Below are 26,695 nucleotides of genomic sequence, written 5' to 3' on the forward strand. Positions count from 1 at the left end.
AAGACATGATATTATAAAAGACATGATATTATAAAAGACATGATATTATAAAAGACATGATCTTATACAAGACATGATATAATAATTATAAAAGACATGATATTATAAAAGACATGATATTATACAAGACATGATATTATAAAAGACATGATCTTATACAAGTCGTAGTAAACATGACCACACAAACCTAAATCTAAGACACTATTAAGCATTTAAATTTGCCTGAATGAATTCAAAAACAAGCTTTTCATTTACACAGCATTAAAACAAGCACCTAAGTGATTCAAATTGAACCGCAAAAGTTTGCTGACTTGTATGATCTTACCTTTTACTTTTGTTTAAATTGTCCCTGTAATTTATATTATGAAATATGCATACATAAATACCAGATCACAAAACTAAGAAAGTCAAAACAAATATCATGCAATCAAACTAAAACTAGACTTATATACAGTAGAACTTCTATGAGTCGAACTTCGATTAGTCGATTTTCTCGATGTGTCGAAGAAAAATGAAAGTCCCGATTTTTCCCCCTCTATATTCCTTATAAAAACCTATTTATGAGTTGAGAATTTATGTGTGGAATTTTTAGATGTATCGAAGTTTTTTCGTGGTCCATATAAAGTAATCTAGTGCAATTTACCACAAATAAGTCGAAGTCGTTCGAATATTTTGACACCTTCGATCTCGAGACATTTTTCCCACCTTATCTGGCTGCGAAGACAATCAACTTGTGTGACAGGTGTTAATTACACAGCCATGTGTTCAAACAGCCTTTGTTTGCCATAAAATATGTGATAAAATGCTTTAATCTTTACTATTTTAATTGCCGTAGTGGTATTTGAAAGTAAACAGTAAGGAAAACCCGGTGTTGCGTGAGAATAACACGCGAAATATTTACTATAAGCATGTTTAGTTATCGCCCTTTTGTATTGTTACGCCTTTTGTTACTCTATTGTATATGTCAACGGGTAGTCCAAATAATTAGCCGTGAAAAAATTATTTAACACACTATATTTATCATTGTAAAATGTAAAATATCAGATTAATGATGGAAAAATATGAAATAGGTTTCGTTATAATTAAGACTAGTCACGGGTCGAAATTTTGTCCTGGAATTGAGAGCAATTCATGAGTCGAAGTCCTGATGTGTCAAAGTTTTTACGCAAGTCCCTTAACTTCAACTTACCGAAGTTCTACTGTATATACTGAACTTATAAGACAAGAGCTTTTGCAGGTTGACAGCAACACTTCGCTCCTTATTTCAAAAGCACACACATCAAAGAAAGATCATTGTTGTGAAGAGTTTGGAAGAAACATCATGTCTTTTGTACGGAATTTAATCAAATTTTTATGAATGACCTTATGAGTTGTACAGATGAAGGTCATATTTGAATAATAAAATATGTTGACAGTCAGGGCCATTTTAAAGACTAAGTCATAACTGTACATGTAGGTTTTGCCATAAGTGTTACTTTGTCTAAGTATGAATCAAATCCGTACATGAATAACAAAGTTATGGCAAATTTTAGCAAAATTCAATAACTTGACCTTGAAATGTCAATGTCACATAAAGGTCAAATTAAGTTTACATAAAGGTCAAATTAAAGTTATATATCTTAAAAAGTTCTTGTCGTAATGCTTGTTGTGTACAAATACAGGCAATCCATTCATTTATCAGTGTCAGCAAAACAACACTGCATACAGAATTTCAAATTTTAGTAAAAATGTTATTTAACTACACAATGCATATTTCCAGTCTGCTATCTGACAAATTATATATGATTCCAATTTTGCATTTTAGCAGAAGAAGTCAAAACAGAATGTTAGCCTTGGTTTTATAAGTACATGGGAGTAATTCCATGGAGTCCATTTTAGAGGTATGCACCTGACATTGTGTCTAACCATTACGATTCCTAAAACGTGTATGAAGATTAAAAGGAATAGTCCTGACTATAATAATTTATGAAGATAACATAGTATGACCTTGAGTACAAGAAAAAATAATGCTTTTATTTTTCGTTTCCTCATATGGCAAAGGACAAGGTCCTTTATACATGTACGATACATTTATTTCATCAAAGTACAAAGCTAGTTGATATCTTACTTCATGTAGTAATCACTGTTCACATCGTCCGGTAGTAAACTGTAGTCAGACACTACGTAGTCATTCTGCAGGCTGATATGGTCCGGAAAATAATCCGTTGTTATCGGTAACGAGGCAGGCATGGTCAATGACTTCCAATCAACACCTTAAATTCAAAATGATAGAGAATGTAAATATCTTATAAAAATTATTTATGCTCTTACTGAGTCATCCTATGACAGATTGTACAGCCCTAAAAGAGGAGAGTTATCTAACTTTATCATATATTTCTATAACAGGTAATTTTATAGATTTAAAAAAAACTTTGTAACATAATGGAGTATAGAATGTATTTAATCAATGATATGGAAAACAAAAAAGACCAGGTTTTTTTGCCTTACATGAAGAAAAAAATTGCATGTATATACAAAAATTATACACATATACTGAAAAGATACACAAAAATTTCTTTAAAGTTTTTAAATGATAAAAATAAATGATAATTAAGGACTTTTAATAATATATTATGACACAAAATAAATCTACAAGTTGACCCTAAAAACCCTGCCAGAACCAAGTGATAAGGTTTTGCTACCAGTGAGTATAGGGCCACCAGTGTAGGGCCATTACATTATACTGTTGGCTGACTTACTTAGAAACTTGACATCCCTAAAATTGATAATGGACAATTCCAAAATGTAAGAGATAATAAGCTATACTCTAATGTAGTTTATACACAATTAATTGGCAGCTAAAAGAGAATATATCAGTGCAGATATTATTTCAGTATATTTATTATGCTATAGGCCTATATATTTTACAAGTCAATGTTTGTACATTGTGTACTTTAAGACCTAAAACTTATATGAAAGAGGAAGCATAAAAAACTCAATTGAAAACTGTGATATAAAAAATTCAAATAAAACATAAAAGTCTTTAATATTAAACTGTTCTCAATAATTTTCTTTTGATTTTCTTATGTTCCTTTGATAAAACAATCTGCCTAATCACTTAAGCAGGCAGGCAAAATCAACAAATACTTATAAAAGTTTTTGTTGAAGGTATAATTATACAAGAAGGCCATAATGGGCCAGCATCTCACCTTAACAGGTCACCTTAAGTAATTACTTTATGCTCATGTTGAGATTTAAAAGAAAGATAGATAAAAAAAAAGCAGAATATTTGTCAAGCGCATCAGACTAGTTCTAGAGAAGCTACCACAATTTCCCACATTGCCAGTTAAGCTCTAAATCAAATTAAGCTTGGCAAGCATTTGCAGACTTTAATTTACAGGTGTATAGTGATGTTTTATATATACCATTGAACTGAATATAATATTTCACTGTAGCTAAAGTAATGATATTTTGCTATAGCTAGAGTAATGGATGAAAAGCAGAAATTTACTGAAGGCACATATTATGACATGTAAGTCAGGACAATTAAAATAATTTTACTTCAAATGTTTGGATGTTGGCAGCAAATATGGCTTCCTTATATCAGCAGTCAGGCCAGTTTCTGCAGACTAAAAGATGATTTACAAATTACTCCTTGACTCTAAGGCCTGCTGGACAGGCAGCAACTGATTTTACCCATCCAACCAGTCCAGACCTAGATCATCCAGCACTTCCATGCTGTCTGATCATGGTCTGCACTGTTTGCTATTCATTTAGTAATAAGTTTTAACAATTTTGCTAAAATAATGAATTTGTCTAGATTTAAAGATGACAGGTCCATTTAAGATAATTAGATTGTTCACAGTATATATTAGCATTTCAGTGTTAAAATCACTCGCAATAATGTAAAGTTCCAAATTCAAAGTAGTATAAGTCTTACATATTATGTACAATTTTTACCATGTTTAGAATAAAACCCATTTGCTGTGCAAACTTGTAAGCTTAGATTTTAGCTATTTAGCTATGAATATAAATCAGTGATCCATTTAAATTACCTTGTTTTAATTTTGGAACATACTCATTACTTATAAAAATACTATTAAAGAGGCCCTAAGTTTTTATTTTCTATTGGAAAAACTTTCAACCTAAGTAGATCTATCTCAGTACCCGGTAATTTTAGTTTGGAAATTTACATCATATCACTGTTAAGCCTTTTTCAAAACAGCGTCACAGCAGAGCTATTTATAACGCGTCAATGACACTTGTTTCTAGACTCTGGAAACGAAAAGTCCGCTTTACTAATTTATATATACAGTCCGCTTTACTAATTTATATATACAGAGAGTGGACCAAAAGGTTAGAGGAATCGGGGGTTTTCCTTATTGTTTATGTATTAAATCTTCGTCAAAATTCATTTTTATCTTATTCTTTTGATCTGATGAAATGACTTATCTAAAAATAACATATCCAACATATGGTGAAGGCCGCTTTAAGAAGAAATTGCATTTCATAAAGTAGAAAGATGTACAAAATGGTTGTGATGTGAGTGCAATATGATGTATGTCCAAGTCTAAGTTGATTTGTGCAGTTTTATCTACCAGTAACATGTACAATAACAGTGTGCTACTATGTAACGAAAATGTTGGGGTTTTTTTTTTATTTGAACTAACTCTACTAGAAAATATTACTATCCATTATAACATTATGTGACTTATATAGAAATAAGAATAATTGAATATTATCAACCAAACTAACCCAATTTGATAACATTAACATAAATTTTATAATCAAAGATAAGACAAAGAGGGCATAAGAATTCTATTATGAACTTACACAATTTAATGTGATAACATTTATATAATAAACATGTAGTTGAGTACTAAGTTGGTTTTTTTGTCATGAACTATCTCCATTTGATAACAAATTTATAACCATTAACTAAGTTTTTAGTGTAATGAAATTTTACAACAAACTTTGATAAATTGTCAGATTTATTTCTAAATGACTGGTATTGTAGAGTAAACAAATAAAAAATTTAATTTTTTTAGCATGGGTGTATAGTTTCCAAAAAAATACTCATTGGCAAATTACCTTTTTCTTCTGTTGCTTTTTGGCCATTGTTTGTTTGTTTTGTTTGTTTCATTTTACGCCTTTCCCAACAGTATTTCAGTCATATAGGCGGGTAGTTTCCTAACCATCATTCCTGGAGAGTTACACCAGTACTAGACTACCTTCCTCCGCGCTAAACTACCAAAGCATCTCCCGGGGATCAAACCCACGCCAGAGAGGTAACTGGATTAGAAGTCATTGACTCTAACCCCTCGACCACGGAGGCGGTCTTTTTGGCCATAAGTATGTTTACAGTACTTTAGTATTTTATATGGAAGTTAAAAAATACTACTTTGTTTACATTGCGTTATCTAATTATGACAAATTATTTTATATTTAGAGCTACTTTCTACAGGTAGCACGCTACTAATATGCTCTAAACCATTATTTAAATGGTATAAAATTTATGTTTGCTCTTTGTACATAGTAAATTGTTTCTGAATCATTATGTGCCTTTAATATATAAATATTTTTCTCAAATTTGCAGTAAATTTTGACTCATCCGGAGGCATGCCACTTTAACTGATATTAAAATTTTTGAACATTGAAGGGTGTACAATGTTATTAAAGGAACTTCACTGAGGTCCATAAGCCTAAAACATAAAATTTAATTTCTTACATAGATTAGCTTGGGCACTTAAATGAGAAAGTTATGCAAAATGTAATGAAGATATATAAAAAGAAATTAATTGAAAGTTATATCTTTATGCTATTCAAATAACAATTTGAGTAAAAAGCATTACAACACTTTTAAATTTTTGGTTATTTTTTACAATTAAAATAATTATTCTGGAAAAAACAGAAAGAGCGAATGATCAGAAATTTTACACACAACTTACTGATCTTGACCTACATGAAATGGGACATTAATATCAAAAATTCATTTCAAGTCCATCACGCCAAAAAACCTCAGTGGAGTCCCTTTAAATGTCATCTATTGTTATGAAGGATATTTATAAAGTTAATAGATATAAATACATTCAATGTAAGGGAAATGTTATTAGGTTGACTAAAGTTATTGTCAAATAATGGTATATAAGGTGAAATAAGATACAATAGCATTAGGGTTAAAAGGATTATAACAAATTATGAAAAAAACAGACATAAGTAATTGAACTTGAATAGTAAAATATATCCAGTAAAGAAAATAAAGAAAAAAATGAAAATAATACTTTAATTAAGACTACAAATGAAATTATGTGTTACAATAATAGTAGTAAACAAAACAATCAGGGATATCAATTTTGTGAAAGGGTGTCAAATGAAAAAGTGAAAAGAAATTAAACACAAGTAAAGACTGAAAAGAAAAAAAGCTATAAAAAAAGAAAAGAAAGGACTACCAATATCATATGGAAAAAAGCTTCAATTTTCTTTTTTTTGCTTTATTTTTTTTTTAAATAATTTTTCTATAACATGCATATCTAACAGTGGTGGTATTGGTAGTTTTCACTCCAGATCATGGCAGTAAGCCACCCTGAATTTACCAGAAAGCACAGTTCAGCCACCGCATCATTCTAGGGCAGGCTGTCAAGCAGTTTACCAGTACTAGTACATAGCTTTCCCTTGATGATTTTTTTCATATTTTGTGTATTTTTTGTGAAAATTTTTGTCCCGATTCTTTTTGATAAATGAATTGTGACAGTATAAAAATTGAAGCTTTATATCCAGTGCCCTTTGAAGTCATTTATCTTTGTAGGTTTGTACAGATGTTTTTTAATGACCCAAACATTCTATAATAACTTGCAAAATGATTAAAATGTTTTAAAATTTTACCCCAAGGCTATCTAATGGAAATTGTCTATTGTTTGGATCAAATCAGCTGTTTTGTTTAACAGCAAAAGTTTTGTGTCCGATAAAATTCACCATTCCACCCCTAACCCCCCCCCCCCCACTCCACCCCAAAAAACAATAATGGAAAAATAACAAACATACAAACAAAGAAAAAAAAACCATCACAGACCTACCAAGATGAGTAATGATTTCAAAGGAATGCATTTTTAATGGTAATTAACGCCAAAGTAGACTATAAGCCTTTTTATTAAACAGATAGACTATTTTTGCGTTAACTCCCCAATTATACAAAGACCATGCATATAAATCATAACAACACCAACACTAATGCATGCTACGTTAGTTGCACTCTGTACTAATTGGCCACAGTCATGCTTACTTATGCCGGCACAAAAGTTTTGTGTATTTTCAATATCGGCTGTCAGAATCGGCTTTATTAGGCGCGATTCCGCTTGATTGATTTCTGCATCATCTAGAGGGCGCCAATCTTGTCCTGGAAATTCCAAAACTCATAAGCTTAAAAATAACCGGATTTCTGAAAAATAACTGGAAATTCCTAAACTTTGCTTAATATAATACAATATCAAAGCCTGATTATACTTACATATCTGTACAGTGCAACCTCCCTACAACAGCCAGTAATCAGACAGTCCAAAATTAACTGTTGTAGAGAGGTGGCTGTTCGGGAGAATTTGTATCATGTTTAAGGTTATTGAATTATGTAGGGTTGAAGAGACATGTGGCTCAATGGATAGTTGAAATAAATAAATAAATATTGAACAAGTAATCTTGATACAAAGCTTAAAGTGATAACACTGTTCAATGTACGGCTGTAAAACATGCATCTTGGAACAGTACCAATCACTATGCTAAAAATATTAACATTCTACTTGACATAAATATCAACGAACAGCTAAAATTAGAATCATGAATCTGGAAATGATAGGGTAAAAATAGTTACATTGATCTTGACATAGACTAACAATGGCAGCTTTATGCTAGTGTCTGATATTACAAAATTTATCAGCCGAGGATTTTTTTTTTCGTGCCGAGTCTGATAAACTTTATATCAGACACATGTTTGGTATTCTATTTATCATGCATTCGATTTGAGTATGTGTTTCTTTCTTTAAATTTCAAATGAAACAAAACCTGTCAAGAACCTCTTGAGTTCATATTGAGCAAAGTAATATGCCAAGGCTCATCAGTAGATTCAGTTCCGGTATATAAAATAGTCTCAAACATTTAAGTCAAATGTAAGAGAGACTTTAAAAGTCAAAAATTCTATTTGTTTCAAAGTTTATCAGTTTAATATTTTCAAACTAGATCTAGTAAAACTTAAAAATATTTCATTCTTTTTATTTTACTTCAATATCTTGATAAAGCTGAGGGTGACTGATACAGCTAACTTTATCAAGCATGCACTTTATCAACAGTAATCAATGGAATGACATAAATATCAATGTCTCAGATGAACCACAGATAGTCATAGGCCTAGTGGCTAAGGTGTCTGTCTCTCAACCCAGGGATCATGAGTTTGAGCCCTAATTGAGTCATGACCGAGTTTCCTAATATAACATCAGAGCTGATTACACCCAGGAACTGGGTCAAAGGTTATAAAGTATATTCCTGAGCTTTAACTCAGATCCCAGGTATTTGATTTAGAGACTAGCACAGAACATGTATTGACCAATGAAATTCCTGAGATTTGAGCCAGAACTCTAAAAAAGGTTTAATAACCTCAAGACAAGAACTCAAATTTAAGCTTCTTTCACAATTAAACTAAAACAAATATGTTTAAACTAGGATGAACTGTAAAGGATATAATTATAATAACTTAAAAGGTAGTTCTAAGGCTGTGGATAAGCTAATGTTTAAAAGATTTGTCCATCATTTCAATATACATGTAGTTAAACTTAACACTATCTATTTCCATTAGGGAATAAACATTTCTAGAAACTAAGGATATTATACACTAGCATCAAAGACTCATTCTTTCTAGAAGATTCTTTATTCTATTCTAGAAGATTCTTTATTCTTTCTAGAAGATTCTTAATTCTATTCTAGAAGATTCTTTATTGTATTCTAGAAGATTCCTTATTCTTTCTAGAAGATTCTTTATTCTACTTTAGAAGATTCTTTATTTTAATGTGTTCTTAATGTGAAATCAGTGACGTGAATTCAGTAACGGACAATATGCTCTACACTTACACAATTATCATATCACAAAACAGATACAAGAGGGCCATGATGGCCCTGAGGTCGCTCACCTGTATCTAGCCCCCCCCCCCCCCCCGGGCCAATTTTTACCCAAGGGCTTTTATTTAAACAGACTTGGTAGACACCCATAAGAAGATGTTTCATGCTAAACATCTAAGTTCTAGCTCATTGGGTTTTTTAAAAGAAGATTTTTTAAGTTTTTACTATACACATATAGTTAAAAACAATGACACCCCTGGGGCAGGGCCAGTTTTGACCCCCGGGCTTTTATTTGAACAAACTTTGTAGATATTTACTTAAAGATGTTTCATGTATAATATCTAAACTCAAGCTATTTGGGTTTTTTCAAAGAAGATTTTTAAGTTTTTGCTATACACATATAAGGAAAATCAATGACCCCCGGGGCGGGGCCAGTTTTGACCCCTGGGCTTTTATTTGAACATACTTGGTAGACACAAATTAGAACATGTTTCATGCTAAATATCTTAGCTCTAGCTCTTTCAGTTCTTTAAAAGAAGATTTTTTAAGTTTTTACTATATGCATATAGGGAAAATCAATGACCCCCTGGGGGGGGGGCAATTTTGACCCCAGGGCTTTTATTTGAACAAACTTGGTAGACACTCATTAGAAGATGTTTCATGCTAAATATCTTAGCTCTAGCTCTTTGGGTTCTTTAAAAGAAGATTTTTTAAGTTTTCACTATATGCATATAGGGAAAATCTATGACCCCCTGGGACGGAGCCAATATTGACCCCAGGGCTTTTATTTGAACAAACTTGGTAGACATTCACTAGAAGACGTTTCATGCCAAATATCTAAGCTCTAGCTCTTACGGTTCTTTAAAAGAAGATTTTTTAAGTTTTTACTATATGCATATAGGGAAAATCAATGACCCCCCGGGGCGGGGCCAATTTTGACCCCAGGGCTTTTATTTGAACAAACTAAGTAGACACTCACTAGAAGATATTTCATGTCAAATATCTTAGCTCTAGCTCTTTGGGTTCTTTAAAAGAAGATATTTAAAGATTTTTCTTTCGGTTGCCATGGCAACCAGAGTTCTGCATGAAATGGAATTCTTTGAACAATCTTGCTCTAGCTCTTTGGGTTCTTTAAAAGAAGATTTTTTAAGTTTTTACTATAAGCATATAGGGAAAATCTATGACCCCCCTGGGGCAGGGCCAATTTTGACCTCAGGGCTTTTATTTGAACAAACTTGGTAGACACTCATTAGAAGATATCTCATGCCAAATATCTTAGCTCTAGCTTTTTGGGTTCTTTAAAAGAAGATTTTTTAAGTTTTTACTATATGCATATAGGGAAAATCAATGACCCCCTGGGGCGGGGCCAATTTTGACCCCAGTGCTTTTATTTGAACAAACTTGGTAGACATTCACTAGAAGATGTTTCAAGCCAAATATCTAAGCTCTAGCTTTTACAGTTCTTTAAAAGAAGATTTTTTAAGTATTTACTATATGCATATAGGGAAAATCAATGACCCCCCGGGCCAGGGCCAATTTTGACCCCAGAGCTTTTATTTGAACAAACTTGGTAGACACTCACTAGAAGATGTTTCATGCCAAATATCTTAGCTCTAGCTCTTTGGGTTCTTTAAAAGAAGATTTTTTAAGTTTTTACTATATGCATATAGGGAAAATCAATGACCCCCTGGGGCGGGGCCAATTTTGACCCTAGGGCTTTTATTTGAACAAACTTGGTAGACACTCATTAGAAGATGTTTCATGCCAAATATCTAAGCTCTAGCTCTTACGGTTCTTTAAAAGAAGATATCTAAAGATTTTTCTTTCGGTTGCCATGGCAACCAGAGTTCTGCATGAAATGGAATTCTTTGAACAATCTTGATAGAGCTTCATACAAAGAGTATTCCTGCCAAGTTTCATTAACATTGGCCTTGCGGTATCATAGAAGATGTCCTTAGAATATTTAAAATGTGGACGGACGACAGACGACGGACGCCATTTGGTTGGCCATCCTAAAAGCTCACCTGCACTTTGTGCAAGGTGAGCTAATAAGCAATATTTATCAAATTTCATGCTTGACTGATTCCATGGTTACAAGACTGATATAGATGGCCAAGCTTTGACAAAAAAATACATCATCTGTCAATATTAAAGTAACAACAACACCTTAGACAAAATAAGACAATCAATGTTATCATGAACTTGTGAAAATTGGAAATATTTTCTTTTTCTTTTGCCTTATATACTGTAACCCAAAAAATATTCGCGACCAATTAATATTCGCTTTATTCGCGGATGGCCACGAAGCGCGAATATTTGTTTGCGCGAATAAGTCCGCACGATTTCGCGAATATATTGGAGAGAAATTTTTATTTTAGACGTGGTAATGCAAAGCTACTTGACCGGATATAATGAGTTGTTATGAATATTGCCATAAAGCAATAAAAACACAAGCTAAGTAAACTACTATTATTTTATAAATATCAAAAGAACTCTATGTCAATATAGCAATCAAAATAAACATCCACATTTTAATACAGTTTATGAAATACTAGTAGGCCTATTGTCAATCACGATCCGTATAGGGTACTATACGGAGCATGTGTCAGTTTTAAATTTCTTCATATTTACACTTCTATACTAAGTATATGCATACAAAGTACTCGCACTTATTTTAAAATAAATGTTTGAATAAATCGTTTGACAAAAGTGTGAAAACTATCAATAAATCGTTTGACAAAAGTGGGAAAACTATCGAGCATCACAAAAGGCTATTGTTTTATGGATCCTATAAAATAATTGTTTGAGTGAATTGTTAAGAAAAAGGTGGTATAAACCTATAAAATGAAGACGAACGATGCGTACATGTACATAATTATATAGAGAAAATGTTAAGCTGAATTGTGATCACGATTCACTTACCAATACAATATAAGGCATCGGACTTTCCAATCCGCGAATTTTTTTTTCGGAAATCAAGAAAACGCGGAAATTAATATTCGCGAATATGTCCGACCTCGGCAAAACGCGAAAATTTGTATTCGCGAATATAAATTGGGTTACAGTACTTCAAAAATATTTAAAATGTATTGGTAACATTCAATTTTTTTAAAAGAGAGGGGCAATTTTTTTAAAAGAGAGGGGCAATTTTTTTAAAAGAGAGGGGCAATTTTTTTAAAAGAGAGGGGCAATTTTTTTAAAAGAGAGGGGCAAATTTTTTTGAGGGGCAAATTTTTTAAAAGAGAGGGGCAGTCACTTTATATTTTAGACAGATTATATTTTATCCTTAAGATTTTCGACTATAAACTACTGGTCAATCACACATAGTCAATTCTTTAAAATAAATAATCAATTCAGTTCAACTCGACAATGAAAAAATTAGCATAATGTCACTTTAATTACAGGAGTTTTCAATGCTCAAAATATCTCAAACAATTAAATCTTGAGACTTAGCCACTATATTCAGTTTAGAACCTGGAGTAAAATAAACTTTTCCAAAAAAGCATGCTGTCCACTCTTGTGTGTGAATAAATTATTTTTAATGCATAAAATATACATCCAGAAATTTTTTTTGTTAATTATCAGATCCATTTTTGCATCAAACTAATATAATATGCTGCTGATTCTGCTATAATAAACAGGAGCATTCAACACATGTCACTCAACACATGTCATTCAACACATGTCATTCAAAAAATATGTAATGTAAAAAGTATTAATATGAACACTTTAATATCTGTTTCAACAAAATGATAAATTTAGTAAATCTACCTGTTGTAAGTTCTGGTGACCATTCCTGTTCACCTGTCGGACCCCACATGAATGACTTTTGACCTTTAAAGTCCCTGTGAAAGCTTCGACCTGCAGATGAAAAACGTTCTATAAATAGATATTTCTACATTCATAAAGATGTTCTATAAATATATGCTGAATGAATCTATATACATTCTGTTCTACAGTTTCAGGTTTTGACTTCTAATTTGAGCAAGTTTAATACTTTTTATTTCTACATATAAACTTGATTGAAATTTTAAAACAATTTCAACACATTTTTGGTTTTATTTTGGCGATTTGTCCACCTAACTTATCAGTAATTACCAAGTTTTCCACAAGTGACTGACTACTAATTTCACATGATTTCTGAATCAGTGGTCAGAGATAAATGACCATTTCACTAAATGTCCATGCTCATAAGTCACATGGAAATTTCGCCTAACCTGAGACCTATGCCCTCCCTATTAAATTTAGTCTGCTGAGAATAACGTAAGAGTTTTGATACCTGTAACTTATTTAAATTTAACTTTTGGAGTTTATCACATTCACAAACCAAACATATTTTCATAAAAATTTACAAAATATGAAGGCATGTTGCTTTAAAACAACACATACTACACATACCATGATCATGTAACCCTACTTTCCGTAACGGAGAAGCCCCTGACATACTGGTCAAGTCATCTAGCCTAAAATAAAAACATCAATTCTGTTAAAAATATAACATTTATAAGTTGAATTGGATGTAAAACTTTATACGTTTATTAAGTTTAAGTATAATAGTATAAGACTTAATGTACATTATTATGCTAAAAGTCATATTTATCAGTTTATATGGCCTTCTACCTACACCAAAGAAGGCATATAAACTATGGCTATGTCCAAGTATTTCATATTAAATAACTACCACGGAGTTCAGGCACTTTATGTCACCATAACAAAGCACAGTCATTTTATATAATATGGACAGAATTATATTGTATAAGTTCAGACACCTAATGCAACTGTGGCTGAGAACAGACACTAGATATATCAATCTCCAAACAGTGATCTCCCCTTAATTCTTCGGCGTAGATCTCTGCCACCAAGGTCCCGATATATCAGAATTTCTGATATACTATATTTTTATAAAAATTGTTTTATCTACTGCTTTTATCTATTAGATAAGTTCTTTCTCATTTATTTAACAATGTTTATGAATAAATAAATAAATAATATGAATATTTAGAAATAATTTTAAAAATTATGAGAATATTTTCTACGAGACAATATTTTGATATTTTATATTTTTTAGCTTTCGAATTTATTTTTCGTTATTTTGTATACCTTTGATAATTTTTAGATAAACTATATCGAACATAGGCACTAAAAGTTAAAAATAAAACAGAAAGAGAAAAATGACGTTAGATTTTCTATGTAACGGTCGATATTTACATTTGAATTTCGACGTTACGTCATGTGACTTTCATCATCATGTGACGTCTTTGAAGGCAGTGATTACAATTCTGCCAAGGGACGTAATCACTGTGAGGAGTTTGTAGATATATTAGTAAGGCCTTGTACATAAGCTTATAACTACTATAACAATGATATGAATATGATTTGTGAAACTTACGTGCTAGACTCTGAAAGTTTATCACTACTTTTACTATTTCCTAATTCTTTCCTTGCCCTGACAGCTAACTCTGCAGCCTGAGGAAATATTAAAACAGAAATGTTTCATAAAATCTTTTTCTATAAGTTTAATAAAATCCAGATATCAATGTGTACATATTGTATTTGTTAAACAGCTAAACTGGAAGACCGGTGTTCTAGCAATCTTCTCCTTCAACAAATAACTAAGGTAACCAAAGGTTTAAAAGCATCTTGTCAGAAAACATGGATGTGCAGGCTAGCCTGGATCTATTTCTGGTGACATAGGCTTTGCAATATCACCACAGCCTGGATCTATATCTGGTGACATAGGCTTTGCAATATCACCACAGCCTGGATCTATATCTGGTGACATAGGCTTTTTAATATCACCACAGCCTGGATCTATATCTGGTGACATAGGCAATATCACCACAGCCTGGATCTATATCTGGTGACATAGGCAATATCACCACAGCCTGGATCTATTTCTGGTGACATAGGCTTTTCAATATCACCACAGCCTGGATCTATATCTGGTGACATAGGCAATATCACCACAGCCTGGATCTATATCTGGTGACATAGGCTTTTCAATATCACCACAGCCTGGATCTATATCTGGTGACATAGGCTTTTCAATATCACCACAGCCTGGATCTATATCTGGTGACATAGGCTTTTCAATATCACCACAGCCTGGATCTATATCTGGTGACATAGGCTTTTCAATATCACCACAGCCTGGATCTATATCTGGTGACATAGGCTTTTCAATATCACCACAGCCTGGATCTATTTCTGGTGACATAGGCTTTTCAATATCACCACAGCCTGGATCTATATCTGGTGACATACGCTTTTCAATATCACCACAGCCTGGATCTATCTCTGGTGACATAGGCTTTTCAATATCACCACAGCCTGGCTCTATATCTGGTGACATAGGCTTTGCAATATCACCACAGCCTGGATCTATATCTGATGACATAGGCTTTTCAATATCACCACAGCCTGGATCTATATCTGGTGACATAGGCTTTTCTATATCACCACAGCCTGGATCTATATCTGGTGACAAAGGCTTTTCAATATCACCACAGCCTGGATCTATATCTGATGACATAGGCTTTTCAATATCACCACAGCCTGGATCTATATCTGGTGACATAGGCTTTTTCAATATCACCACAGCCTGGATCTATATCTGGTGACATAGGCTTTTCAATATCACCACAGCCTGGATCTATATCTGGTGACATAGGCTTTTCAATATCACCACAGCCTGGATCTATATCTGGTGACATAGGCTTTTCAATATCACCACAGCCTGGATCTATATCTGGTGACATAGGCTTTTCAATATCACCACAGCCTGGATCTATATCTGGTGACATAGGCAATATCACCACAGCCTGGATCTATATCTGATGACATAGGCTTTTCAATATCACCACAGCCTGGATCTATATCTGGTGACATAGGCTTTTCAATATCACCACAGCATTCAAAAGCAAGATTATGAAAAAAAACCTAAATGATTACCTCTATGACTTCGGGGGTGAGTTCACAAAGGTCAACATCTTCCTGATCGTTGTTGTCATTATAACTGTATGTATGGACATGATGTGTCTGTACAGCCACTCCACGAGGGTCTTAAACATAATAAGAATAATTTATAATAAAAGACAATGAGAAAACTATATGAGAGGGGTATAGATGAGTGAGTGTTGATTCAGCAGGTACCTGTGGTGTACAAGCTCCTGAATTCTATTCTAACTGACTGCATGGTCTTAAAAATCCTAAACCAAATATTAATCAAATAGGCTGAACCTATTTTAAAACTAGCTCAAATACATATTTAATGGTTTTTATGATTAACATTTAGATAAAAATAAACAAAAAATATTTACTTTATTTTTTTTAAAGCGTGTACTACGTTGAGGTGGCGGTCAGGACCTCAAACAAGAAAACCCATGTCTATATCAGTTTCAACAACACTTTTATTACATGGATGATGACAGTATTATTCTTGAGGCAACAAAGGACAATGAAAAACTTAACAGAAATGTTTCTATATACATACTAACATAATATCCTGCCTTGTCATCCGAGGCAGGAAGCAATAGTAATATTTTTTGGTACAACCCTGCCAGGATTGAAGCGGGCATGATGTTATTAACTGGTTAAAGATGGTAATAATTCAGAAGTTTATTATAAAACTCTGCACAGAATATATAACTTCAAAAGAAACAGTATGATAAAATCCACATTTAGAGCACATCTTCTATTCTTACATTTTATTGATTTTTGTTTTTTTTCATTTAAAACCTGAGATTTAATGCAATTAATATTCTGTGGTTTTAATCAACCTTATATCAAAGCATCAAGAAACCAAAAAAGTTTCTAGGGGACATAGATGCCCTCACATTCCGCTGGTTTGTGAGTCTGGGACAGTCAGTCCCACTGCCAACTCACCTCGCCAAGAGGGCGCATAAAAACCTTTGAAAATTTTCAAAATTTCAGCTGCCCAGACATGACACATACATTTTGTTACTATCCAAATATACCTGAAAAAAACAAGAACCGGTTGAACCGGGTGATGCTCCCCGAGAAGGTTCTGGACACAGGAAAGTATAAAAAAAATGAACAAAGGGCAAAAACTCCAAAATTAGGCAAGGAGGAGTTATGTGTTTTTGCACTGCACTTCTATTCAATGAGATCTATCTATCTATAACGTTTCCTGATGATATCAGAGTTATGTCCCTGGTAAAATTCAAAGTGTAAAAATGAACAAAGCAATAACTCCAAAATTAGACCAGGCTTTCTTTAGGTTCTTTAAGCATTGCAGTTCTATCCAATTATATCTAGCTACCTACAAAGTTTCATGTTGATATCTCTAATAGTTTTAAAGTTATGTCCCGGACAAAAGTCAAAAAGTAAAAATAAACAAAGGGCAATTAATTCAAAATAAGGCAAGGCAGAGTAATGATTCTTAAGCACTGTATTTCCATCCAATGAGACCTATTTATCTACAAAGTTTCATGTTCAGATATCTATTATATAATTTTAGAGTAATGTCCCAGACAAAGTTCAAAGTGTCAAAATGAACAAAGGGCAATAACTCCAAAAGTAGGCAAGACAGTGTTACAGTTCTTGTGCACTGCAAACCTACTAAATGAGATCTATCTACCTACAAAGTTTCATGTTGATACCTCTTATAGTTTTAGAGTTATGTCCCAGACAAAGTTCAAAGTGTAAAAATAAACAAAGGGGAATAATTCAAAAAATAGGCAAGGCAGAGTTACGGTTCTTGTGCACTGCACACCTACTCAATGAGATCTATCTACCTACAAAGTTTCATGTTGATACCTCTTGTTGTTTCAAAGTTATTCCCGGACAAGAAAAGGGGCCCGACAGACGGATGGACGGACAAGGCGGCGACTATATGCTCCCCCGAAATTTTTTTGGGGAGCATAAAAATGGAATGGAGAACTGTATTTAACATACCAGTTGGGAAAGCATGAATCCATCTTCTCCTGTTAGATGTCATTTTAAACTGCATTCTTGACGGTGCAAATGGGTTTATGAGGGCACGATGTCGCGTGTAATGGTTAAGAAAGTTTCTGTGCCCCACTGGTGAACCTGCACTGCCAACAATAGGTCTCAAACCAAGGTGTAAATCATTATCCGAGTCACACGCACCAAAAGGTTTTTTCGCTGAAGAATACATATAGAAATGAGTGGTAATGTATTTAATTTTTTTCTAATTTTTGTTATAACAAAATTTGAATGTAAACAGTAATAAAGACTTTAACTATTAACTTTAACTACTACTGCCAAATGTATTAATTTTTTGAAGGGAAAGTTAATCATAACCCTCAAAAAGATGATGGTACTCTGCTACAAGTTTGCAATTGCCCAATTGGTTGATTCAAGTAAGTATCTTAGTTAGTACATGCATGTGATATAAAATTTATTTAAATTTCAACAACCTTAAAGTGGCCTTCAGTTATTATTTTCTGTTGGAAAAACAATTCTAAATCTAAGTATTTCAGCAATTTTATCTTGAAAAAGTAGCATCATATCACTGTTAAGACTTTTTGTCACATAAGATGTGGCTGATGATTAGGAACATATATTTGAAGTATGAAGTTGATCACTTAAGAAATAAAGGAGTAACAGTAAACAAGAGGGCCATGATGGCCCTGAGGTCGCTCACCTGTATATAGCCCCCTCCCCCCCCCCACCCCCGGGCCAATTTTTACCCAAGGGCTTTTATTTGTTTATTTGAACAGACTTGGTACTGGCACCCATAAGAAGATGTTTCATGCTAAACATCTAAGTTCTAGCTCATTGGGTTTTTTAAAAGAAGATTTTTTTAAGTTTTTACTATACACATATAGTTAAAAACAATGACACCCCTGGGGCAGGGCCAGTTTTGACCCCCGGGCTTTTATTTGAACAAACTTTGTAGATATTTACTTAAAGATGTTTCATGCTTAATATCTAAACTCTAGCTATTTGGGTTTTTTCAAAGAAGTTTTTGCTTTACACATATAAGGAAAATCAATGACCCCCCGGGGCGGGGCCAGTTTTGACCCCAGGGCTTTTATTTGCACAAACTTGGTAGACACCCATTTGAACATGTTTCATGCTAAATATCTTAGCTCTAGCTCTTTGAGTTCTTTAAAAGAAGATTTTTTAAGTTTTTACTATATGCATATAGGGAAAATCAATGACCCCCTGGGGCAGGCCAATTTTGTCCACAGGGCTTTTATTTGAACAAACTTGGTAGACATTCACTAGAAGATGTTTCATGCCAAATATCTAAGCTCTAGTTCTTACGGTTCTTTAAAAGAAGATTTTTTAAGTTTTTACTATATGCATATAGGGAAAATCAATGACCCCCGGGGCAGGGCCAATTTTGACCCCAGGGCTTTTATTTGAACAAACATGGTAGACACTCACTAGAAGATGTTTCATGCCAAATATCTAAGCTCTAGTTCTTACGGTTCTTTAAAAGAAGATTTTTTAAGTTTTTACTATATGCATATAGGGAAAATCAATGACCCCCGGGGCAGGGCCAATTTTAACCCCAGGGCTTTTATTTGAACAAACATGGTAGACACTCATTAGAAAATTTTTCATGCCAAATATCTTAGCTCTAGCTCTTTGGGTTCTTTAAAATAAGATTTTTTAAGTTTTTACTATATGCATATAGGGAAAACCAATGACCCCCTGGGGCGGGGCCAATTTTGACCCCAGGGCTTTTATTTGAACAAACTTGGTAGACATTCACTAGAAGATGTTTCATGCAAAATATCTAAGCTCTAGCTCTTACGGTTCTTTAAAAGAAGATTTTTTAAGTTTTTACTATATGCATATAGGGAAAATCAATGACCCCCTGGGGCGGGGCCAATTTTGACCCCAGGGCTTTTATTTGAACAAACTTGGTAGACACTCATGAGAAGATGTTTCATGCCAAATATCTAAGCTCTAGCTCTTAGGGTTGTTTAAAAGAAGATATTAAAAGATTTTTCTTTCGGTTGCCATGGCAACCAGAGTTCTGCATGGAATTAAATTCTTTGAACAATTTTTAAAGGTGACCACCAAAGGAACATTCCTGTGAAGTTTGGATGAAATTGGCTCAGTGGTTTATGAGGAGATGTCATTTAAAGCAAAAGTTTACGGACGGACAGACGGACGCCGGACGAAAAGCGATCACAAAAGCTCACCCTGTCACTTTGTGACAGGTGAGCTAACAAGAGGGCCATGATGGCCCTGAGGTCGCTCACCTGTATATAGGCCCCCCCAACCCCCCCCCCCCCCAACGTTGCAGGGCCAATTTAACCCAAGGGCTTTTATTTGCACAAACTTGGTAGAGACACCCATAAGAAGATTTTTCATGCTAAACATCTAAGCTCTAGCTCATTGGGCTTTTTAAAAGAAGATTTTTTTTAAGTTTTTACTATACACATATAGTTAAAAACAATGACACCCCTGGGGCCGGGCCAGTTTTGACCCCAGTGCTTTTATTTGAACAAACTTTGTAGACACTTACTAGAAGATGTTTCATGCTTAATATCTAAACTCTAGCTATTTGGGTTTTTTCAAAGAAGATTTTAAGTTTTTGCTATACACATATAAAGAAAATCAATGACCCCCGGGGCGGGGCCAATTTTGACCCCAGGTATTTTATTTGAACAAACTTTGTAGACACTCACTAAAAGAAATTTCATGCCTAATATCTTAACTCTAGGTATTTGGGTTTTTTCAAAGAAGATTTTTTAAGTTTTTGCTATACACATATAAGGAAAATCAATGACCCCCAGGGCGGTGCCAATTTTGACCCCAGGGCTTTTATTTGACCAAACTTGGTAGACACCTATTAGAACATGTTTGATGCTAAATATCTTAGCTATAGCTCTTTGAGTTCTTTAAAAGAAGATTTTTTAAGTTTTTACTATATGCATATAGGGAAAATCAATGACCCCCTGGGGCGGGGCCAATTTTGACCCCAGGGCTTTTATTTGAACAAACTTGGTAGACACTTATTAGAACATGTCTCATGCTAAATATCTTAGCTCTAACTCTTTTGGTTCTTTAAAAGAAGATTTTTTAAGTTTTTACTATATGCATATAGGGAAAATCAATGACCCCCTGGGGCGGGGCTAATTTTGACCCCAGGGCTTTTATTTGAACAAACTTGGTAGACACCTATTAGAACATGTTTGATGCTCAATATCTTAGCCATAGCTCTTTGAGTTCTTTAAAAGAAGATTTTTTAAGTTTTTACTATATGCATATAGGGAAAATCAATGACCCCCCCGGGGCGGGGCCAATTTTGACCCCAGGGCTTTTATTTGAACAAACTTGGTAAACACCCATTAGAACATGTTTCATGCTAAATATCTTAGCTCTAGCTCTTTGGGTTCTTTAAAAGAAGATTTTTTAAGTTTTTACTATATGCATATAGGGAAAATCAATGACCCCCCGGGGCGGGGCCAATTTTGACCCCAGGGCTTTTATTTGAACAAACTTGGTAGACACTCACTAGAAGATGTTTCATGCTAAATATCTAAGCTCTAGCTCTTATGGTTTTTTAAAAGAAGATATTTAAAGTTTTTTCTTTCGGTTGCCATGGCAACCAGAGTTCTGCATGGAATTAAATTCTTTGAACAATTTTTAAAGGTGACCACCAAAGGAACATTCTTGTGAAGTTTGGATGAAATTGGCTTAGTGGTTTATGAGGAGATGTCATTTAAAGTAAAAGTTTACGGACGACGGACGGACGACGGACGGACGGACGCCGGACGAAAAGCGATCACAAAAGCTCACCCTGTCACTTTGTGACAGGTGAGCAGAAGATTTTTTAAGTTTTTACTATATGCATATAGGGAAAATCAATGACCCCCTGGGGCGGGGCCAATTTTGACCCCAGGGCTTTTATTTGAACAAACTTGGTAGACACTTATTAGAACATGTCTCATGCTAAATATCTTAGCTCTAACTCTTTTGGTTCTTTAAAAGAAGATTTTTTAAGTTTTTACTATATGCATATAGGGAAAATCAATGACCCCCTGGGGCGGGGCTAATTTTGACCCCAGGGCTTTTATTTGAACAAACTTGGTAGACACCTATTAGAACATGTTTGATGCTCAATATCTTAGCCATAGCTCTTTGAGTTCTTTAAAAGAAGATTTTTTAAGTTTTTACTATATGCATATAGGGAAAATCAATGACCCCCCCGGGGCGGGGCCAATTTTGACCCCAGGCTTTTATTTGAACAAACTTGGTAAACACCCATTAGAACATGTTTCATGCTAAATATCTTAGCTCTAGCTCTTTGGGTTCTTTAAAAGAAGATTTTTTTAAGTTTTTACTATATGCATATAGGGAAAATCAATGACCCCCCGGGGCGGGGCCAATTTTGACCCCAGGGCTTTTATTTGAACAAACTTGGTAGACACTCACTAGAAGATGTTTCATGCTAAATATCTAAGCTCTAGCTCTTATGGTTTTTTAAAAGAAGATATTTAAAGTTTTTTCTTTCGGTTGCCATGGCAACCAGAGTTCTGCATGGAATTAAATTCTTTGAACAATTTTTAAAGGTGACCACCAAAGGAACATTCTTGTGAAGTTTGGATGAAATTGGCTTAGTGGTTTATTAGGAGATGTCATTTAAAGTAAAAGTTTACGGACGGACGGACGACGGACGGACGACGGACGGACGACGGACGGACGGCCGGACGCCGGACGAAAAGCGATCACAAAAGCTCACCCTGTCACTTTGTGACAGGTGAGCTAAAAATAGTACTTTTTATGGAAAAATCTGAAAATATTGGTAATAGAGTTATGAACCTTGTCACATGAGATGTGGTTGATGATCAGGAACATATATTTGAAGTTGATATTTTAAGAAATGAAAAAGTTATAGTGAAAAATATTTTACTGCACCAAAACTTTAATCTGAAATCTGGACACGGACGCCAATAGGACAGCTCTTCATAATTTTATACTTCGCATAGTCAAGCTAAAAATTACATATTTAAGATAATCTGAAGGCTTCTTTAACCAAGATGATATACTATAAGGTATAACAGTGTATATTTTTATAACTTTGCATTGTATGTTATGAATATGGCTAAAATGTTTTAAAATAAAGCTAACTAAAATGAATAAACGTTTTCTTATCGTACTTACGAAATATTGGGTAACATCCTAAAGAAGAGGATAAGTCATCTCCACTACTTGACACCGAAGGTATCGACATTTCGGGTGAAGTGCCGAGCTTCAGGTCAGGTTTCTCCACTGGAAGCAATGAAACATCATCGGAGGTGTGACGTGTACGAGGGATGTGGAATAATTTAGCCTCTAGAAAAGTCTGTGGATTTTGTTTCCTGATGTCAGACTTGGGACCTTTTGTGCTGCTGGCTTTCCTCAGACTGACAATAATTATGAATTTGATGACAAAATTGATAAAGTTACGATATTAATTGATGTGTTGATAAAACGATTAATTAAAGGCACACTAAGCCTTAGAAATGAATAAGATTTCCTTTCTGTAGAAAGGGCATACACATTTTTTATAATGCTTTAATAATGGATTTAAATAAATGTATATCACCTGGAGAAGGTAATGCCAAATGTGGAATTATTTGTTATAAACATAGATGAATGTAAACAAAGTGGGTTTCTTTTTACTTCCATACAAAACAATTAATTACAATAAGTGTACTAATTGTCAAAACGCAAAAAGAAGCAAAAGATGAATCAGCTTTATTGCAAATGACTAATACTTTGGAAATTAAACAAGACACAAAAATAAAAAGTGTTTTAAAATAAAAATATATTTTTTAAGTCTAAAAGGGCCTTATAATATACAAAATTAATCATTTTTGCTAATAAAATTGGATAACTGAAAAATCTGGCTAATTAGCTTGTAAATTTGATTGACTATATGCTATATTAAATGGAATAAAAACAAACTGTCTGCAAATAGCAGAAGGTGTTACCAGTTGGAAATTCAAAGTTTCACAAGTCCTTGACAAGTACATAAAATTAATACTAACTTACCTAGAAATATTTTCCTTCAAAATTTTCTGTTGAATAACTTATCTAGAAATATTTCACCTAGAAATATTTCAGCTTGGTAACTTATCTAGAAATATTTCTGCTTGGTAACTTACCTAGAAATATTTCTGCTAAGTAACTTACCTAGAAATATTACTGCTTGGTAATTTACCTAGATATATTTCTTCTTGGTAACTTACCTAGAAATATTACGGCTTGGTAACTTAAACACCTGAGCATCATATTCATCATAGTCTACAAATGGGAAATTATCATCATCCGAACCATAAGACAATTCTAAAAATAGAACACAGAATCAATATAGAATACAATCATGTACAGTTGAAAATATTATCCCCAGAGCCCAGATATTATATTAGCTACAAAGATTTTTGAATAAATAATGATACATTATTTTAATATTGAAACATCTGAATACTCCTCTTTTCTCTATCTCTCTCTCTGTTATTCTCTGTCTGTTTGGTTTTAAGGGTTACCAACACAATTAGGTTCATTTGGCGCCGGAACAGGAAAGATGATATAGGTTAACCTGGGATTTTATAACTTAAAGCAACACCAGGGGTCAAAACCACCTCTCCTGCTAGAACTAACAGATGCATACACTCAAGTAATTTAGTCACCTCTTATGACAGGCAGAGGTAATCGGGGGCTGCTATTCTGATGCCTGACCTTTAAAGGCAACCCCTAAGCCACAAGGGGGACTTATTCCCTGTTTAAGTGACATTATGCCCATCCAAAGGTATAAAGTAAAAGAACAAGTGAAAGTCAAAATAAGTTCCCATTTTACCAAAATTCCTTTCAATCTTATAATTTACTTTCTATGAATGATAATCAACTTATGTGGCCCAAGGAAATTTCTATAAATAGCCATGTGAATTTACTTGTGATGTTCAATTTCATACAGAGTGGGGCAGTCTTTTTTTATTTATATTATATTTCCTTAACATATTTCAATATCAACTGTTGGTCAATCACTATTATAACAGTCATTCTTTTGAAATTTTATGTTAATTTAACTCAACTTGACAATAAAAATATGACCTTTGCTTACATACATGTATTTGTAAATATTTTAGGATTTTTTTTTACTTTTTCACTTTATAGAATATTATAGTTATTATGATAACTATTAAACCACAAATTATATGTATGTAAAGCTTTTGTTAAAGGAGATGACTACCATGAGCTATTGCAGCTCTCAGTCCTATTCCTGTCTGCTTTAATGTGTAAATTATCAACATGAGTATATATCTTTAATATAAAAAACATTATATGACCCAGTTGAAACATATATACTTTGTAAACTTATATGACCTTAGACACTGAAACAGTTTTTTATAAAGTAATCAACCATTTATAAACAAGCATATATCCTGCATTCAACCTTGGATTCTAGAGAAAGTGTGTTTTTTGTGTTTTGTGCTTTTTTTTTATTTTGTGTTGTTTTTTGTTGTTGTTTTTCTTTCTTTTTTGGGGGGTGGGGGAGGGGGGTGTACCTTTCACAAAGTGCTAGTTTTAAAGTGTCTGTCATATATAAGTGAGAAACCAAATGCAGAAATATCAATTTCAATAAATATCTCATCTCATTTTGATGATTTAGTAAACAAAACTTCTTTCTCATCTTTAAATGACCATCAAAATTTAATGAGGATACTTCAAGGTTATTGGAACTAAAAATAGCATCATATGAATTCCTACCTTGTTCTACAACGGCTTCTTTCTGCTTCTTCTTATCAAACTGAAATATATATTACATGATGATGAGTAATTCTATATTACCATGGCAACAGTATTATCTTCAGGATGAAATATTCATCCCTGATGACATTTCCACAGATTTAGAAAGTCATTTCCTCTGGTATGTGGCACACATTAGTATGAAAAAAAAGTGAGAAAATGCTTCTATATAAAAATTTATAATCACACTGACTCACAATGTTGTCTACCTTTCCCTCTGTTTAGTCATTTATTGAAACAAGGCATGCACAAACACTTTGATTAAACCTCCAAAATATTGTATATTTACACATGATATAGATTTTATGTTTAAAGTAACATAATAAAAAGGATATTGAATGAGTGTAGGTTAAATACTGAATTACTGAATTGAATAAAATATTATTTTATTCAATGAGTTCAATAAATTTAGTAATGAAGCTGCAGGAATAAAATACATGTATTCTATTTAATATCCAAAATAAGAACTGGTTGCAGTAAAAAGAATATGATTCAAGTTTTTCACTGATGCTTATATAGTGTAACACTAACATTTTGCATGTCTCTATGCTTTGTTTGTACAGCGCAAATGACGTCACATTAAAATATAAGCAGGACAGTGCCATTTTTACAGTTACAAAAATGGCACAGGTACCGGTATGTGATAAAGAAAGTCATAATACACATGTATATACAGAAAAACAGTCCATCTATCTGCACCTTAAATTCTTAATAATGACATTTTGGAAAGTAGATGGATCAACTATAAGTCAATTTGTTTTTGAAGTGAAATTCCATACTGATGGACTATTTATAACGAAATATAAAGTTACAAGCATTTAAAAAAAAAAACACATGCATTCTTAAATTATAGTCTGTATAATCTTTAGTGTTTACT

The 26,695-nt window shown here is 33.3% G+C and overlaps 1 protein-coding gene across 1 annotated transcript in view; it reads right to left on the reverse strand.

Moving 5' to 3' along the window:
- The window catches only part of LOC132736468 (GATOR complex protein Iml1-like), an 80,624-nt gene that overhangs the window by 42,690 nt on the left and 11,239 nt on the right, over nt 1–26,695 (reverse strand). The window contains exons 12-22 of the mRNA XM_060723611.1: nt 25,780–25,819; nt 24,261–24,357; nt 23,191–23,432; nt 17,995–18,204; nt 16,030–16,139; nt 14,468–14,544; nt 13,477–13,541; nt 12,850–12,939; nt 7,259–7,372; nt 2,108–2,252; nt 326–349 (exon numbers count right to left, since the gene is read on the reverse strand). Coding sequence (XP_060579594.1) covers nt 326–349; nt 2,108–2,252; nt 7,259–7,372; nt 12,850–12,939; nt 13,477–13,541; nt 14,468–14,544; nt 16,030–16,139; nt 17,995–18,204; nt 23,191–23,432; nt 24,261–24,357; nt 25,780–25,819 — 1,214 coding nt within the window. The remainder of the gene's footprint in view (nt 1–325; nt 350–2,107; nt 2,253–7,258; nt 7,373–12,849; nt 12,940–13,476; nt 13,542–14,467; nt 14,545–16,029; nt 16,140–17,994; nt 18,205–23,190; nt 23,433–24,260; nt 24,358–25,779; nt 25,820–26,695) is intronic.

Source organism: Ruditapes philippinarum, unplaced genomic scaffold (assembly GCF_026571515.1).
Source record: "Ruditapes philippinarum isolate M1 unplaced genomic scaffold, ASM2657151v2 ctg4258_1_1_1_1, whole genome shotgun sequence".
Classification (NCBI taxonomy): Eukaryota; Metazoa; Mollusca; class Bivalvia; order Venerida; family Veneridae; genus Ruditapes; species Ruditapes philippinarum.